The 19,580-nt window shown below is 36.0% G+C and overlaps 1 protein-coding gene across 5 annotated transcripts in view; it reads left to right on the top strand.

Annotated features, from left to right (window-relative positions):
- Positions 1-19,580, top strand: part of FOXP2 (forkhead box P2) — a 347,008-nt gene that overhangs the window by 133,646 nt on the left and 193,782 nt on the right. For all 5 annotated transcript variants that reach the window (XM_006882656.1, XM_006882657.1, XM_006882653.1 and 2 more), the window contains one exon: positions 2,766-2,855. In XM_006882656.1, the coding sequence (XP_006882718.1) occupies positions 2,766-2,855 (90 nt within the window). The remainder of the gene's footprint in view (positions 1-2,765; positions 2,856-19,580) is intronic.

The raw sequence follows: 19,580 nt of genomic DNA on the forward strand, positions 1-19,580 counted from the left end.
GTCATGAACTTTAATCCTTAAAGTAAAACTTATTTCTTTTCATCAAAAAGTGCCTCATTATCTTCATTTGCAATAAGAACCTCAAGGAATAGGGAAATAAGAATCTCAACTGATATTTTATGGAGCCATGATTAAAACTATAACTTGAATTAAAACTATAGTTTTCTCTCTATATTGCTTCCATACTAAAAGTCACTGAGGCTCTTCAAACATCTTGCTTTTGTGTACTACAGAATTAGAACTGACCAAAAGCTATCCCACTAGTATGTTATCAGAGGCACTTACTCATATGGGAGGAGATTGCCCATTTTCCTCCTGTGAAGCAAATGTTAGGTTCGAACTGTTTGCCTTCTGGATTGCAGCACAGCTTTCTACCTTTATGCTACCAGAACTTCAGTTCTAATATATAATAAAAATAAGTATTTTATATGATTGTTACCATTCAAATACAAATTTGAAGCAAATGAAAAACTTATAGTGATGTCTCCCGTTTATGTTTGGGAGATATGTTTAGTGCTCTTTGCAGGTGCAAGTGGTGCACTTTAGTTGTCATATATTCCCCTTTACTAGAATATTTCTCATTGGCATCCAAAACTTCCTTTAATGGAACAGTGACAGTATTATATTCTAGGATGGACTGTATGACCTGGAGAGCTGACCTTGAACAAAGCACAGAAAAATTGCTTTGTGACCTTGAATCAACTGACTACTCCAGGTCTAATTTTTCTCATTACAAAACTTAGGGCATGAGCCTAGTTTATTTCTAAGATTGTTTTTGGTCCTAATCATTCATGAAATCCAAAATTCCAAACTATGTTTGTTAGAATTCTTAAGGGAAATAATTAAGGACTGCAGAATTCAATAGAAATGAGGCTGTATATATACACAGTAAACTGATGAGTTTAAAGAGAAAGAAAACAATTATATGGAAAAATTATCATCAAAGCAATAAAATCGTTGATTTTTGAAAATTGTTTCACATGGACACAATGTAAATTACATTCATTTCCTTTGGGGGGAAATGCTTTGTCATTATTTTATAAGTTGTGATTAAAATAAGAAAGTTATGTGGTTTAGAATACCTATTGAAATTTTCACACTGAGCTTTAAGATCATACAAATCATGGTGGAATTTAGAAAACAAAACAAGTAAACCAACCTAGTTTCTAGCAATGCCTCTGTAATAACTTGCTGGAGTTCACTGGAATCGGAGATCCTTAGAAGCCGTGAGTTTGATATGTAATTGCTTAAAATACTTTAAAAAACAAAACAAAACAGGAAGACTGTTGGAATGAGAATGTCCCCAAATGTGAAAAGTATGCTTTATAAGCTATGCGCCTCTTGCTATGGGAGACAAATCAGTGTTGTTAGGAGATGGTGCTCCAGCATTCAGTTTGTTTACTTTGGTTTCTATGTCTGCCTGCCTTCTCAGAAAACTTGCTTGGAGCCAGACTGTAGCAGCCCTCTCTCTGTCTTTTCATAATTGATCAGGGGATGACTGCCTTCCCTGAGGGTTAAGACGTGGCAACTTTTTCTGTTTGCTCAGCATCTCAATGCAGTAGTTCAAACATTGTTCACACCAGCTGGCAGTGTAATGCCATCTGCACATCTTGTCAAAGCAACTGTTGTCATGGATACTAGAAACTCTCTTAAAAACCAGATCATTGATTCCAATCAAAATGGTACTTTTTATCAGCTGAGAATCTTAATTGTTATAGAATATGTTGATTTAATATTTCCCTATCATGAAAGATTTATCATGCTTCCTAAAAGCGGTGACTAACAACAAAGTAGTATGATGATTTGTTTTCGTTTTGTATCTTGACAGATTTTATCACTAATGTTCATTGAATCAGTTTTTGAAAATGAGTTTTTAAAGTAGGAACTCTTGAAAAAGTTTTTAAATTTGTTTTATACCTCTTACCTTAAGACAACTCAGTATGCATTTTGCTTTATGACACCAGTTTTTCTCTAAGTCCAGATAGTATTACCACCCTCTTCCAATAGAAATGCTTACATTAATTTCTTATGTTAAGTTTTATTTTCCTGGGTGTGAAAGAAAACATAAAAATAAATGAAAACATCTTCTACTTTGATTGGTATTCTGTCACACGTAGAAACAAACCTGATTGGTTGAGTGGTAATTTCTTTGTTCTCTGATTTTGCTAAGAATGCAAATGAAAACCACTCAATTTTATATGGCATTAAAACTGCACTTTATTTTGTGAAAGGAGAGGTTTCCCCTTGAATTGTAAGTACAATAAAAAAGTGTTTTTAATCTTTAGTGAAAATCCTTATTAATTCACTTTCAAGATAATCTGATGTTGATTTGTCAAATTTAATTACAGCTTCCGGTAACACTTGAAGTCTACTGCTTTTGCTTCAAAATTGTAATGTGGAAATGCAAATTGAAGGATAATTTAAAAGGGAGTGGGCATTTTAGTTGAACACTCAAAAGACAAATTCCTTGTGGAAATGAGGTTATTGATGCAGTTTATGATTTTTCCCTTTTTAAGCACTTTAAATAAATTAACTATATTTCCTGCAGGACTACATGCACCCCATAATTTCAAGTGAAGGTATATATGTGTGTTATATGATATTTTTTTCTCACCTTTTTTATATATAACAGAAGAAAAAGAATACTTAATGATGCCCTCTAGGAAGGAGAATGGGGGATTCTCATACACTGAAGCCAAGACATAACTGATAATCAATTTACCCTGCAACAAAATATTTAGATACTGTTGCATTTTTACTTCTAGGCTCTCCAGGCAGCAAGACAACTTCTCTTACAACAGCAAACAAGTGGATTGAAATCTCCTAAGAGCGGTGATAAACAGAGACCACTGCAGGTTAGTAAAGGACTCCTGTCCTTGGGGCCTTCCTTATTTTAAAAGATGTGCAAAAAGATGTGCAGATTCAGGTGTGTGTCTACTGGAATTTTATTCCATTCATATGTGCAGGTAATTTTAATTCAGAAATAGAGCTCACAGTATCTTCTGAAAAGGGAAAAAATAATTTTCTATTAGCATAGATTTTAAAAGTTTACAAGGTCATTTGTTATTCATAAGCATAAAGATTTTTTATACAAAGTTCCCTTGTGAGATTTTTAATGGAACTTTATTCACAAATCGGTTAAAATGTGAAAATTCTTCCTTAATAGCAGTCGTAGGAAAATAGTGGGGAAGAAAACAAAGCAATCTTAGACAATTCATGTAGCAGTGACAAGTGCAGAAAGCCTCCAGAGTTGCCAAAAAGCCTTATTGAGTTTGCCAAGGAGTTATTGCTGTTGCTACAGTTACAAAAACACATTCTGGAGTTTGTTGTCTTTACTCAGTGTTTGTCCTGTGAAACTGATAAGAGAGTTTGTGTGTGTGAGAAAGTAACTTTTTGTTACATGATGTTACCATTATTTTATACAGCCGTCTTCATCAAAATATATAGGGCATTGTCTAGAATAATTGAAAAAAAAACGTAAAACTGTAGATGATGTTTTAGATATCTCTTGGAAAGTAAACCTGGAGTTGCCTAAAACACCTCTCAAAATGGTTAGTAGTTCTATTGAAAGATAAGCAATGTTTTTCCCTCTTTAATCTGTGGTATACTTACCTAGTAAGACTAATTTTATTCCTTTGTTATATATTTCTCTAATAAGACACAATTAGTTTTATTTGTTTATTTTCTTTTGTTTTATTTAAAGGCACAAGTGTTCTAAGAATCTTAGTTTAACAAAACAATCTTGACTTTATTTTTTTTTTTCATGGCCTCGTTTTCCGTTTTCATTTCCAGGTATACTCATAGATGTTAGTAACTTAGTTTTAATGATGATCCGCTAAAGATAAGTCAGTGTATCAGAGACTTTAGATGTTACTGATTTACACAATCCAGAAATTACTTGCTACCTAAAAACTGGATTAAATATGTGATGCATAGGCAAATGTGAGATGGAAATACACTTTATTGGAAGCAAACCTATCTGTGCAAAAAGAAGGCGAATTTGGGAATAGGGGTTGTGTTTCAGTGGAGTTTGATGTTCAGATGACCATCCTAATTGCAAATGAAAGCTTCATTGAATTTGTCTGAGTCAAATATCCTCATTTTGGGTCGTTTAAGGGTTGTCTTTTCCCCCTCTCTCAATAGTGAATGTAATTCTTTTAACTAATCTTAATTCTATAGTGACATAACTTCCACACTATTATATCCCTCTCCAAATAATAACAATGATTGAACCATTTCCATAAGTTACCAGATTTTAAAAGGGAAGCTGTTCATTTACATGACATCAAAAATTTACATAGAAATCACAGAAGATAGAAAATGAAATGCTTATCTCACTGTGGCTTCAGATTGAGAAGGTTTAGATGGTGGCAACATAAGCTAAAATTAGAAAAGAGGTTATTGTATAAAAAAATCTGGGGAAAACCTGTTACAGTATGCTAATTCTGTTTTATCATATCTCTTAAGAAAATAGAGGAGTTCAGAGTTGCTTCTTCCTCTTGAAAGCAAAGTCTACTAGAAGTTTTCTTATTGTTGGTTACCAAGGTATCAGAGGGAAGAATGGCTGGGCTTCAGTTTTTCTACTTTCTTCCTGTTCTTGCAATGAGAAGCAAGATGTGACACATTGCTTAACTGAAATGGGCATTTTTTCCTTAGAATCACACATATGCATTTCATATGGTAACTTAATGGCCTTATAGAAGGAAGTGTTGCTCATGTTCCAATTTTTATGTAAATAAAATTTTGTGAAGTCCTTAATTCTGTTCATTTGATGGTGAAATGGTGCTTATAATATCATAATATCATATTTTAACTGTTTGACTTGCTTATCATTACTGCAAAGACTCATTGTACCACTTATATTTAAACAGCTTTCTGCTGCATATCAATCTACATGTGTAACCCCTAACTGGATTATAAACCTGTACATTTTACTATTTGGACTTGATGGCAATGGATTTTTATTTGCTTTTGAGATAATGCCAAAATATAGGAAGAATGAGAGGTTGGTTTTTATGAATGACAATTTAGAAATAATGGAGATTTGTTTATTGTTCATAATGTAGTCTAAAATTAATATAATGTGAACTTTCATTTTTAATATTTCATAGTACTTGATAAATTTAACAACTAGAGGGAAGCTGAGATTGTCATAAAAATCTAATAAAACCCTACAAGTATTTTATGGTAGCTTACACTTCTGTTGTTTTATAGGGGTAGTAGATACTGCTCATAATTGCATCTGTATTTATTATTTAATGTGCATTGCACTATTTTCAACTTCGTCTGTAGAAAAGGTAGAATAATTTTGTTAAAAACTTTAAGCACTGTGTATGAAATTATGGTTTTAAAATTTTTCTTGCTCAATATTCCTAGTGGAGCTATTTTTCTGCTCTCCAAGGCTAACCAATCTTTTCAAATAGAGTTTGTGCAATTTATTTTCTAAAAATCCAAAAGAGTAATTGAGAAAGTTCAAAATCTGAATTTGTGAGACAAAGTATCTCTTAATAGATTGTATTGTTCTTACTGTATCAGGCGTAACTCTTTAGAAAACAAAAAAATGACCATATACCTTTCATTTAAAAATATAGTTTGATGATAAACTGTTTTATTCTTTTTGAAAGAAAATACAGATTTTCAAAAATACGGTTTTTCTGGCTCAGTTATAGGAACAGTGCTTGGTTATTTATTATACTCACCTGAATATATTTTACTGTTGAAGAGAGGTGACCAGATTTGAAATGTGACAAAGACAGAGTCCTTTTCTGTCACACAAGTATTTTCTTTATTGATTACTTTTTCACTTTTTCCCAGGTTATTGTGCTCCAGAAGATGTAGACATTAACATGCCTTATACAAAATGGAAAGAATCAACATTACAATTCATTCACCAGTTTGAGTACCAATCTTAGTTGTGATTTCACTCTTTTAGTATATGAATATAAACATTTGAGACATATCTGCATATTCCAATTATCACACAAAAACAACAGTTCAATTGGACCAGTCAGTAATACATTGATTATATGACATATTTATCAATGCTATATAAAGATTGTGATGAAAATGGGAGTTGATATTAATGTAAGCATTGCTAGATGTTTCCTTCTTAAATTCTGGCTATATGTCCTGGGAGGGGGGAACATACCTTATTAATAACAGCAGCAAGACCAGCCTCTAATGTTCTTTTATTTAATTATTTATTTGTATCTACTTCAAGCTTTGTCTAGAGTTGATAAATTTATACTCGTCCATAATGAGGGACGTTAGGTAAAGAGAATCTCTAATAGATTGAATTTCATGAACCTAATTTCTAAATTGTTGCTCTTATATACTGTGGAGTCAGAAATGACTCATGACTGACCTTCCAGCAGATTTTCAGAGGCTATAAACCAAGTAGGAGGAGATTGTTCATTAGAAAAAGTAAATTACAATACATCTTTGTGTGTGCACACACACCTATGTTTGTACACACAAATGTTATTTAAAAAAAAATACATTATCTGGTTTCTAGCCTATGACAGATCTACTGTAGCTTAGGTGTGAAAATTGGTCGCAGTATTGTTCTTGTTACATTTACAGCCATGAGACAGACTTGTGGTTCTTCAACAGCTGTGCAGTGCAGAGACATAAAGTTAAGGTAAATGCTAATGCTTTGCTCTCTTAGATGAATATTGGTATGTAGCATTGTGATCACTTCCTGCGTTGTAGGTTACTATCTAATCAAAGGCTCTCATCTAGTAGGAAAATTTTAACATTTTTGTAACATTGACTTAACACCTTTCAGGAATGGAAGGGTCAAAACCAAAAGTGATCAAACTTGGCGTTCTTGTTCTGACATGTTGTAAATTAGTTTTATGCTGCAGCCGTGGATATTATGTAAAAATTAGCAGCAAATTAAAAACACCTTTTTCCCAGATACTGTAAGCCATTTGATGAGGAAATTCAAGTTATAGGTTTGATTTGTGCCCAGATCTGTAAGATGTTGCACTGTTAAATCAAGGTTGGCACCTTTTTGGTGGTTCGAACCCACCAACTCCATGTTAGAAAGATGGGCAATGTGATTTACATGTGATTTACAGTCTCAGGAACAAAATGAAGCACCAGCAATGAGTTGGTTCTAACACAAAACTTATGAGAGAGTGAGCACGTGAAAGAAAAATGTACTATGAGAAGGTAAATTTTGGGAGAATTTTTAAAGGTTTGAGGGGTTTTTTTTTTCAATTTGTTGTTGTTTTGTTAATCAAACTGAAACAGCAGGAAGGAGCACTGGCAGCGTCTTCCATAGTGTTACGCTGTGAGCCCGATAAGAGAACAGGAAGTTTAGTGCATTCTTTCTTCAGTGTCAATTTTTTAAAATTAGTTTAATTTTAATAGTATTTACAAGGGTGGATTTTGCTTTGTGTGGGCTTGATTCTTTGATTCCACTTGAGAATGTTTTAAATCAATCATGGTATTGCCACCAAGGACTAACTGTCCAAGCCTGGCACTCCCTGATGGAGGGGGTAACAGCTTCCTGTCTTTCTCTGTTAAGTATATATCTGGATAAGAAGCCCGTTCATGATCCAGCCACAGACAGCCTGCAGGACAAAGGGCATGTGTTTTGTGTCTGAAGCTGCATGTAGCCTTATTTAGTAGGAGTATGTATGGGTAGAGTTACTTGTTATTTTAGAGCCAAGAGCCAATAGATACTTTCTCATCTCCATACTTTTTTTTGAAAAGTAAAGTTGTAAAAATGACAAATAGTAATAATATTAATAATGGAACTTGTCTCTTTATGTTTTATTGACTATGCAAAGGTATTTGACTGTGTGCATCATAACAAGTTATGGCTAACATTGAGAAGAATGGGAATCCTAGACACTTAATTGTGCTCATGTGAAACCTATGCCTAGACCAGGAGTCTGTTGTGAGAACAGAGCAAGGAAACAGCACTACATTGTTTAAAATTAAGAATGGAGTGTGTCAGCGTTGTATTCTCTTTCCATAACTATTCAATCTGTATATTGAGCTAATTATTCCAGAAGCTAGACTCTATAAGAGGAATGTGGCATCAGGATCAGAGGGAGACTCACCAATAAATTGCATTATGCAGATAAAAAAACTTTACTTGCTGAAAGTGAGGAGAACTTGAAGCACTTGTTGCAGAAGATCAAAGAATAAAGCCTTCAATATGGATTCCATCTCAATGTCAGAAAAGAAATATTCTTACCACTGGACTTAGAGGCAGCATTGTGATAGATGGAGAAAAGACTAACACTGTCAACAACTTCATCTTCCGTGGATCCATAATTAATACCCTTGGTACCAGCAGCCAGGAAATAAGGAGACATATTGCACTGGGAAAGTCTGCAGTCATGGACGTCTCCAAATTATTGAGGAGAAATTATGTCAGTTTAAGGACTAAGGTGTGTCTATCTGATTCAGCCCATAGTTTTTCAAATAACTTGCTATGTACCTGTAAGCTGGACAGTGAATAAGGATGACAGAAGAAGAATTGATGCCTTTGAGCTGTGGTGTTAGAGAAGAGTGCTAAACCTCCTATGGCTTCCAAAATAACAAATATGTCTCGGAGAAAGTGCAGCCAGAGTGCTTCTTGGAGGCAAAGATGATGAGGCTTTGCTTCACATATTTCAGACACATATTTCTAGAAGGGACTTTTCCTTGAAGAAAGACATGATGCTAGGAAATGTAGATGGTCTGAGAACGAGAGACAAACCCTCAGTCAGGTGGAGTGACACAGTGATTACCACAGTGGGCTCTTGGGTGTCAGGTAATGTGAAGATGGCACAAGATAGGAAAGGGTTCAGATCTGTTGCTCATGGAGTCGCTATGGGTTGTACTCTACTCAATGGCACCTAACAACAGCAACCTATTACCATAATTTCTTTCATTTGAAATTATTTAGTGTATGATTGCTATTTAAGTTGGTATCTAACTTGATACTGTTATGTCCCATTAAGTCAGAACTGACTCATAGCTGAGCCTCCAGCAAGTGGGTTTTCAAAGACAGTAAATCATATGAGAAGAGTCAGTTGGTGGAGTGGTACAGCATGCCATACGCTTTTGGTTTGGCAGCACAACTCTTACTACTAAGCCATCCAAGGTCCCTGGCATTTAATTTAACATTGTGAAAAACTTGTAACTCACTGTGTACTGCTGTTGGCCAGTCCTAGCTTTATTGAGTTTTTGAGGTTGTAAGTCTTTGAGAAGAGACTACACATCTTTCTACCTAAGAGCTACTGGTATATTAAAAAGACTGACCGTGTGGTTATGATAGTGTTTGGGTGCCATCGTGTTGACTGCAAGTCATAGCAAGCCTGTAAACAACAGATGTGAGCCTTGCCTGAACCTGCGTCTTCCCTGTAATCTCTGATATGGTCAAGCCCATTGTGGGAGTCATTGTGCCAATCCCTCTCTTTCAAGGCTTCCTCTGACTTTTACCCTTCCCAGCATGGGGGGGGGGGCAGAGAGAGAGAAAGAATATATTTTTTTCCCCAAGGACTTACTCTTCTTGAGCACACGCCCTAAGTTTGGGATACCAAGTTTCACTATCCTTGCCTCTAAGGAACAACCTGGTTTCAAGATAGTCTTGTTAGCTAATTTTTTGGGTGGCAACCCAATATGTCACACACAGTGTTACCAGAGCCCCTGAACTTTTGGTATAGATCCTTTTATTTACTCAGACATTTTCAGCACCTGGATTATTGTGGTAAGGAGTTGCATTGCTATTCCAAAGGCACATAGTTTGAATCCACCAGTTGTTCCAGCTGTCAGCTATGAATTGGATCCAACTCTATAGTATATAACAGCAGACAATAAAGAAAGCAGCAGTATTTTAGTAATTTCTCTGTTATATACTCTTGTAACATGTATAATTCCCACTCAGTGCACACAAACTTGGATTTTCTTGACTGCCATTCCTACTATGTTATAAATTCTACGACAGCAAAGCCAGTGAAACCTTCTAGTGTCTGATATAGTTCTTGGTGAATCATTTTGTTATTTGCCATCAAGTCAGTCCTCAATGTCTAGTGCCTCAAGGAAACACACAGCCTGGCTCCATGCCATTCTCATGATCAATTGCTAACTTGATCTTTGTGACACAAGATTTTTTGTTTTAATATTTGTTTAAAATAAATTTTAGTTCATTTGAAATTGTGGTTTTAATGAAAGTTTACAGAAAAGTTAGATTATCATTCATTCATTGTTGCAGTTTAACATCCTCTCACTCCTTCCCTCCCTTCCTCCTCCCCCAGTTCACTTTATTCTGTTTTTAAATATTCATTCATTGCTGCTCAATTACCATTCCACTCCTCCCCTTCCCTGGCCCCCAGTCCTCATCGTTTTCATGGGTGCATTTTGAAATAGGATCAGGAAGTCTTCCAGCCTTCTCAGTCCATCTTAATGGCTGAAACTTGTTCAACAACTTAACCAGCAACTTAACCAGAGTGGCAGTGCTGATTGGCTAGGAGGGAGTTGTGGCAGCTTCCACTGGAGGAGGAAGAGGTTGTGCTGGTTGGAGAGTGGAAAGGAATGGAAGGTTATTTAAATATCAGTAGAGTGATTTTCATATGCATTGTTATGTGAGGTGCTCAAGAATAAAATTCTCGGCAAGTTAAGATTTTATTGAGAAGACAGTAAAACAAGTATACAAGGAGATGTATGTCAGGCTGTAAGGATAGAAAAGACATAAAATAATTATTAAAAGATAAAATTATCACTTCAGGCAAAAATGAGGAGAGAAGGTTTTGTGGAGAAGGTTATGTTTATGTTTGGTGTAAAATAAGGGATTTGTCTATACTTGGTAGATGGAGAAAACAGAGAACCGTTTTTGATATTAGCTTTTAGGAAAGGATGACATCATCAATGATGTGGAGAAATAAAAGATTGTGAAGTCTGGATGGCAAGAGTAAGTCATTCACCAACATAGAGATTTCATGTTAAAAGAATAATGAATGGGCTGGTGAGCTGGGTGCATGTATCACCAAGTGTGAAGAGACTGAGATGCCAAGCTGATGATCTGTACTTCATAGTTTAGACAGCAGGGGCTATTAAAGCTTTTGATAAGATACTGATCAGATCAAAGCAGTGCTTTGTAAAGATCTAGTTAACAAACGGTACATTTGGAAGATCTTTTAGAGGAAGTAGGTTGGTGAGGCATCTGATATAAATAAATGCTCAGAAAATTTGGTAGGTATAATAGGTACAGGATTTTAGGCATGTTGAGTTTGAGGTACAAGTAGAAATAAAAAGTTTTAGAAAATTTTAAAGGGAAGTCAGAACTAGAGACAAATATTTATGGACAATCCAGACAGGTGAACTCATGTGAGTGGAAGATTTCTGTTAAGTATCATTATAAAATAGAGAAGTTTTGTTTACATTCGCATTTTATTTTTTTTAGGGCAAAGAGAAAAATATATAAGAGGAAAGAAAGAATTGATTAAATTAACATTTGATTGATCAAGGAAGTCTGAAGAAAAGGAGAGTGATCAAATTTTTGGACTTTACCAAGCAGTATCTTCAAGAATGAGCCTTTTGTGTTTAAAATGTATTTGGTTAGCCTGTAACATTGATGATGTTTAATCTTCTTTATTTTAAAATATTATTTTCTAGTGACTTCTAAGATCCACAGTACTGAAATGACCAGTAATTAATGGAGAATGGAGGGAGTCTCACTAAACTTGAATACTAAATAAAAAAATAATTAGTTAATAAATGTAATTTGGGGGGGTTTAAGATTTTTTACTCTAATTATATAAGTAAATATATATGGCATTTATTCTGTGGCATTCACCTAAGTTAAATCTGGAAGATACTTTTTTTTTCCTCGTAGGAGGTCAAATTTCCTCTTCTTTTAGCTACCCAAGCACCTGCTTCTTTCTATAATCCTTTAGGATTTTAAGTATATATTCCTTTTATTCTGTACCTTAACTAAAGTGAAGGTGAGAATGCAATAGAGCATTAATATCGTAAAGGGAGCTCTCAAAAGGATTTAAGACTTACGCTGTGAGTTTTACCTTAAGATGTTTGGAAGTGTTGTATAAGCTAAATTGAATGACAAAATGAAGAAAACTGTCAGCATATGACCAAAAACAAAAAGAATGAAATTATTTTGAAACTCACTTACACTTGAGAGTCTTTGTGTTTCCTCTGAGGATTCTATTAACATCATTCCATCATCTTGCTTTCCTTATTTCAACTTGAATTTCTGAAAAATTTTCCCTACATTCAGCTTTTATTTATTGTTCTGTTTTCTTCTCCCATCATGTATTCCTGCATGGTTTTCTTTATTTCTGTCCCACTTTAATCAAGACATGATACTGAACATCTATTAAGTAATTATGCTTTAGGATTAAATTATTTTAGCATTCCATTTTGCCAAAAAAAGGGTATGATAAAACAATGGATAAATAAAGTGCCCTGCATCTTACAGTCTAACCCATTTCCATAGAGTAAATCCCAGTGCATAGTGGCCATATGTTGTTGTTGTTGTGTGCCATTGAGTGTACTTCATGATGAGCCTGTGAACAACCGATCAGAAACCTGCTCTATTCCATGCCATCCTCATCAACTTCGTCACACTTAAGCCCATTGCCCCAGTCACCACTGTCATAAAAGACAGAAGAAAACTCCCATGGAGGCTTTCCTGGGCTGTATATGGAGTGGGTAGCGGGTTTGAAACACCAGTCATTCAAATATCAGCCTAGAGATCAATCATTGCACTACAAAGTTTTCTTTTTATTATTTAAAAAACTCAAAGCTCACTGCCGATGATTCAATTCCAAGTCATCATAACATTCCATCTTGTGCCCAAAGCTGGGAATTAGATGGGAGGAGATTGCCCATGTTTCTCCTACAGAGACTCTGTTGAAGTCTGATCACTGGTTTATCAGAGTAACTTGCTACAGACTACCTCCCAGAGTTCCATCTTTACAATGTAGCATCCAATATTTACTTCTTGTCTTGCCCCAAGAATACTTCCCTTTATACTCTTTTAAACTGTTATCTTAGTATCAAAGCAACTCTATTGCATATTTCACCTACCCTGAAACTATTTTCTTTTTAAACGGGGATCATAACATTCATGTGTGGCTCTTTAAAATTCATAATCAGAAGAGTTTCATCAGCCTTCTTTTTTTTTTTGTCAAATTCAACTTAAAACACTCTTAAGAAAGAAAGAGTCAACCTAAAATTTCTTGAATCGTCATATTAAGTGACTGGCTTTCCTTAGCAGATCCTCACGTGGCATAGATTTTGATTTTTTTTCTGAAACCAATATTAATAACATTGAATTATGAAAGTACGACACTGGGAAAGAGAAAGCAAAATGTAATTGTTCCTATAAAAACTATTTAAGGCCCTATGCTTTAATATGTAAAATTATATAAACTCTGGTGCAAGTACCTAGAGTGAATTTAAGTTATAGTTGGACACTAAGGTACTTTTCCCAAGGGACTTAATGAACGTATTTTTTAAAAAATTACTATTCTGGCTTCAGATTAAAAGAGGAAGAAGCTCTTCAAAGAGTGAACTATAGTAGACCTTGACGTTCACACATCATACACAAAGATCTTCAGAACACATGTATTCATTACATTCTCATCTCAAGAATATGGAAAGACATGGGCAGTTTTCCCTCTAAATCCACTGTTTGCATAACCTCTTAATTGGTGTTTAAAAAATCTTTTTTGTTCAGAATTTAGAGTCCCTGAATCAATCAGAACAAGTAGAAAATGGTGAAATTACATTAGGCTATATGTCAGGCAAGTCAGCTACCTAAAGGCTAGACCAGCCTCCCACCATGAGTCCATTCAAAAATTAGATAAGTTCAAGGGCCTGAACAAAAAACTCTAGGAGTGTAGTACTTAATGTGTCTGAAATGTCACAGGTTCTAATCCACCAGAGTAGAACAGGGATGGACAGACTCTTTCTTTGCTCAGAAACCCATTGGAAGGTCACCATTAGCCAGATCAACTCAATGCCAATGCGTTTAGGTTGGGATAGTGTCTTGGAACTTAAGAGTCATTTGCAAAATAATCAAACAAGCACTCAAAATCTGTTACTTTTGAGGCTTTAGTTTGGAAGCAGGAGTGGCATCCACTTCCTAAACAACTTGCCTCTTTGAACTATGATAAATGTCGACAGCTGTAGAGGGGGCTTCAGGCCCTTTGTTTATAGGGTCATAATGAGTCATACTTGACTCAAAAGCCATCAACAGCACCTACAGTAGAGAAGGAACTTTGGTGGCACAGTGCAATAAGCTCGGATAGGAATGGAAAAGTTGGTGGTTCCCTGCAGTTCTGTATGAAAGGGCCAGTCTGCTTTCCTAAGAGATTATAGTGATGAAAGCCCTATGGGACAGTTCTGTTCTATTACCTGGGGTTGGTCTTATAAGGGCAATCACTGCGTAAGAGCATTATTGTAAAAATGGAAGGATAGTAGTAAGATGTGTATAAATGTCCAGCCAGAGAAGAAGGGGAGAGAACAGGGGAGCTGAGGTTTGAGGGTGGGAAGAGACAGGAGGTCCCAGAGTTTGTTGGGCAAAGGAATTAGGAAAGATCTAGTGGGGTCTGAAAAAGGCAGTAATAGTGGGCACACACAGACCAATGGTGATTAATTTTATAAAGCACAGTGTATCAAAATGATCATATGAAACACAATGTGAATAAAGGAAGGAGTGAAATTCAATTTATATGAATGAAAAAATAACTTTTAAGGCAGAACAGTAACAATAATAAAACAAAATTTAAAAAAGAATACATTCAGTGGCACCTAACAACAAACTTCTAGAACTCTGTCATTGTGTTTCTGTTTTTGTTGTTGTTATGTGCCATCTAGTGAATGAGGACTCAGAGTGACTCTGAACAATTGTTCCGAACCTGCCCTATCTTGATCCAACCTCACTGTCTCTGAAACAGCTGTCCCCATTGCCAAAGTCATGTGTCAATCCATCTCATTCATAGCAACATGCCCAAAGTATGTGAGATGGAGCTTCAAAATCTCTGCTTCCGAGGAACAACGTAGTTTCACTCTGTCCAGGACAGACCTGTTTGTTCTCTTTAGTCTCTCTTTAATCTCTGGTATATTCAATACTCTTCTCCAGCACCACAAATCAAAGGCATCAATGATTCTTCTGTCCTCCTTAGTCAATTGTTCAGCTCTCAGATATATAGCAAGCAATGGAGAACACCATTGCCTGGATTAGGCACACCTTAGTCTCCATACTGATGTAAGCAAACACATTCCTCCTCTTTTCATTATAATCCATTTAAAGAATAGAGAGAAGTTCTATATGCATCACTTAATATTCACGATGTGTTCTATGAAAGGGAGTGTCATGTGATTTAGACATTGCACAAACACTGTATTACATACATAGCAAACAGACATGTCCCAATTATGAGCGATAGCGTTCACTGCTTCTCCACCTGAGTCGTGCTTAGTAGCCTTTTGTTTTGCCTTTGACTGGCCTTTCTCCTTTGCCTATTGGTGCTGTGGTCATTAACACTGGTCATTGGGCTTTCTGTGTCTGAGATTCATGATGCACTTCATAGGCATTTTCTTGGAGAAAACAATTGAACAGAGAGAGAATACTATAAAACTCAAGAAATATGTGCAATATAAGACTCAAATCTGTGAGTCAGGTCATACATTATTGATAAACTTCATATTTTGTCAGCAGGAAAGTTTCATGTTAAAAAGCAATAGAAAAAAAAGAAAAATAAAGCAATAGAAAGAGTAAATATGTAAGCCTGGAACGTGTATTATGACTATAAAGACATATGATTTCTAGTTGTACTGTACCATTATATGCTTGGCAGTGTAATTGCTCTGTATGCAAGAACCACAAGAGATGCATGTTGTTGGTGGGAAGTTGTGTTCACTGTGATTATTTAGATTCACTAAGGTCCCTTTTCCAAGGGGATTCCCGAAGTATGGGACAGTGGGACAGTTGGATGTTGATCAAAATTTGATTTGTATCTCTATTAATATTTCCCTGCTTATTTATAAATTTCTAGGCATTTATCAGTTGATTAGTATTTTTCAAAATGATCATTGACTAGCATGTTCTGGAAGGGCAGGGAAGAGGCAGGTGTCTGGGTATGAAAAAGACCACATAGAAGGTCAGTGGAGGAAGAGACTTTAATAACTAACAGTTGTTGACTTGCTTTGCACTCATTCTTTTCTTTTTTCTAATCAAATTCAGCAGCGGGGGGTTGCATACCGACTTAACTTGCAATAATGTTGATAGTTACTGGCATCCCACTACTATCAGGCCAGCCTCGCACTCATTCTTGATTGACTTCATAATTAATAGTTTGAAACACCATCCTCTGTGTCTTAAAGTATGTGGAGTTATTTTACAAAAAGATTTTGTGGCTTGATCATGATCATTTTTAACGATTTTATCAATGTAGACATAGAATCCGAGGTACCTAGTAATTAACCACTTTGATGAAACAAAATGGGAAAATCCTTTGCACAGTAGAGAAGTTTTACACTTTTGATGCTAACACTTTCCATGCTGTAAAAGCTGCCACCTTGATATCTTCCACCGCTAGTGCTACTTCACGTTCTCAAGTGGCAAGCCAGGGAACACACTGAACATGATAATATGCTGACATGGGAACAATCTGTTGTCTCACAGACATACTGTGGCAAATTCTTTGATAGACTATCACTGTAAAAATAAAAACAAAATTTAAAAAAAACTACTCTCTAAGGATGGCAGAGGAAGAATTGATGCCCTTGTATTTTGGTGCCAGACGAGGTTACTGAATGGACTTTTCTCATGAACAGCCAAGAGATCAAACAGGTATTTCCTGGAGAAAGTGAAACTGGGATGCTGTTTGGAGGCAAAGTTGGAGAAACTCTTATCTCATATACTTGGGCATGTTGTAAGGAGGGAACAGCCCTTGGAGAAAGACAGCATACCTGGAAAGGGAGAGTGTCAGTGCAAGAGAGTAAAACCCTCAAGGAGCTGGATAGTGACAGTGAATTTAACAGTGGATTCAAGTTGCGGGAGTTGATGAGGATGGCACAAGCTCAGGCTCACAGCCATTGTTCAATGGTTACTGTTGAGTCATGGTCAACTCAATGGCGCATAGCCACTTGATCCCATCTTTTGTCTTGGAGCTCAGCATGTAATCTTATTTGACTCATTGTCATCAAGTTGGAGCCAACTCGTAGCTCATCCTCCAGTGGGTTTTAAGAGGCTGTAAGTCACACAGGAGGAGCTTTTCCATTTCTCTCCTGTGGAACAGCTAGTGGATTCAAACCATTTGCCTTCTGTGTTAACAGTGTAATCCCTTAGGCTACAATGTACTTCTCCAGAACTAATGTTGGATCAAAACTTAAATAAAGTCCTACTTTCTGTAAAGAAAGCTTTATACACAAAGAGAAACATTCTTGGGAGGTTACCAAGAATTGAGAGGGAAAGAGGATGATAAAAATTATTAAAATGGTAAAAAAAAGGCAGTGAGGGGATAGTAAGTGTGAATGTATGTGTGTGTGCACACACCAGTCCTAGTTTCTCAAAAGCTGATCAACTGAGAGTTTTTATCAGCTCATCTATTTAGAGATACAAACATTTTTCTCATGAAGCACAAACTCCGTCTCCAGTCAATCCAGGCATGGTTCAGTTGCTTAAAGACACTACTAAGGACCGAGACTCCTTCCAGCCTTTGACCTTGTGTAGCCGTTGTCTTTTTGGTCACAAGATTGATGTGCTCCTCCTCCAGGTGCCATGTCTGTGAGGGAAAGGCAGAAGAGGAAAAGGTGAAATACCACTTAGCCCACATTAGATGCATTTTCCTCTGTTACTGACTTTCCCGGAAGCCCTATGTCATAGCACCTATTTCCATCTCTTTGATCCAAACCATATCATATGACACTCTTGATTGCTTCAGCTGAAACCATGAAGCTGATTATAAACCAGAAATTCTGTCACTCTAAGCAAAATTGAAATTATTTTCATAAAAAAGAGAAGGGTGACTTTTGAGGTAGGCAGCTATAGTATTTGGCACCACCAGTTTACCATAGACATTCTGAAACTATGTGAAAAGTAATTTTATTACTTTGATAAGAAGAAAATTTGGCATTTTGTCTTTTATTTCCTAGACCATTTAGAAATCTGCAGATCTGGGTATTGCTGACATGACTAAAGTTATTTGGTTTGTAAGATTTTAAACTAAAGTTTAGTCTTTGATGAGGAGTCCATAGAGAATTACGCTGCTGGCCCACAGGCCATGCCTCTCCAGCTGTTCAGTCTACCAGAGGCCCAGTGGGGAAAGTTTGGGTAGGCTTCTGTGCTATTTGTAGTCTTAGAAGCCTGTGGAGGGTCAGCTATGAGTTGGTTCCAACTTCACAGGGATGAGATTAAGAAATATCACTCAAATGTTTAAAGAGTAGGTGTCTGTTCAGTACTAAGTAAAGCCTTAAAGTCAATAAAGCAGCTATGATTATTCCACTCTGGGATCTACTGTTGAGTCTTGGCAGCCCTGCAGAGACACCCCGCAGAACATATGTAGGTGGTGGGACAGACACTGGACACTGTGAATATGCGAGCATATGCATATGTTGCAAGTAGAGAAGTGTTATTCAAAGGATGATTTTTTAAAGTACTTAGAGTGGCTGAATTTCAAGTTAGTTTGTAAAAATAAATTTCTTTTTTCACTGTTAACAAGTTATGATGTTACTGGACAGATAAAAATCTAGCATTACTCTCAGATTTTTTTAAAAAAAAAAGAGGCCTATTTCGTACTTTTGTATCCCTTCAGTAATTTGTATTATTAACAATCTTAGTGGAGAAGCAAAAAAAGTTGGTGAAGCATCTAGAAAGATGCAAGGACATTTCCTTTTCCCTCTCTCTTACCTCCACCTGCCCCTGACAGATGATGAATTCTGGCTGGGTTCTAGGTTCCAAGTATGGTGCCTTACACCTGTCATTTTATTCTAATATACTCTTGCTGGAACCATCTCATTTTTACTTTATGAGGAAACTGAGAGTCAGAAAGATTCATGACATTTCCCACAGACACAGAGTTTAAGTTCAGCTCTATCTGGCATTCCTATAGTATTTTTTTTCCAACACTGCCATTCTCCATTGTATGTGTGAAGTAAATGAATTGTTTACTCACAAGTTTTCAATTTGGAAAAGGAGAGAAAGTAGTTTTGGAAGAATACTTTAAAAACTGCTTCTTACTGGAGGAGAAAGGTGATGAGGTCCTCCATGGCCATATGTGAAACTACACAACCAAACCAGGACAATTCTTCTGAGAATCTTTCCTTGTTGCCTCCAGGGCACCTTGCAGGTAACCATTGGTTTGGTTCTTAGTTACTGTAATTACATAATGGCTTTTTATAATCTGACCTCTAATAATAACAGTTCTCGCATACCTTCCAGGAATTATCCAGTGTGGAATCAGTCCATCTTCCTCCTTCAACTCCTACAAATAAAATAAATAATATAAGGAACTTTCTTTAGCAAAACATATTATTTTAATTTTGAAAACAAAGTAGGGCAAATAGCTGTATTTCTGATATTCTCTTTGACAAAAGGGGAACTCTTTGGGTGT

This window comes from Elephantulus edwardii, unplaced genomic scaffold (genome assembly GCF_000299155.1).
Source record: "Elephantulus edwardii isolate Elephantulus edwardi_28Jun2011 unplaced genomic scaffold, EleEdw1.0 scaffold00022, whole genome shotgun sequence".
Lineage (NCBI taxonomy): Eukaryota > Metazoa > Chordata > Mammalia > Macroscelidea > Macroscelididae > Elephantulus > Elephantulus edwardii.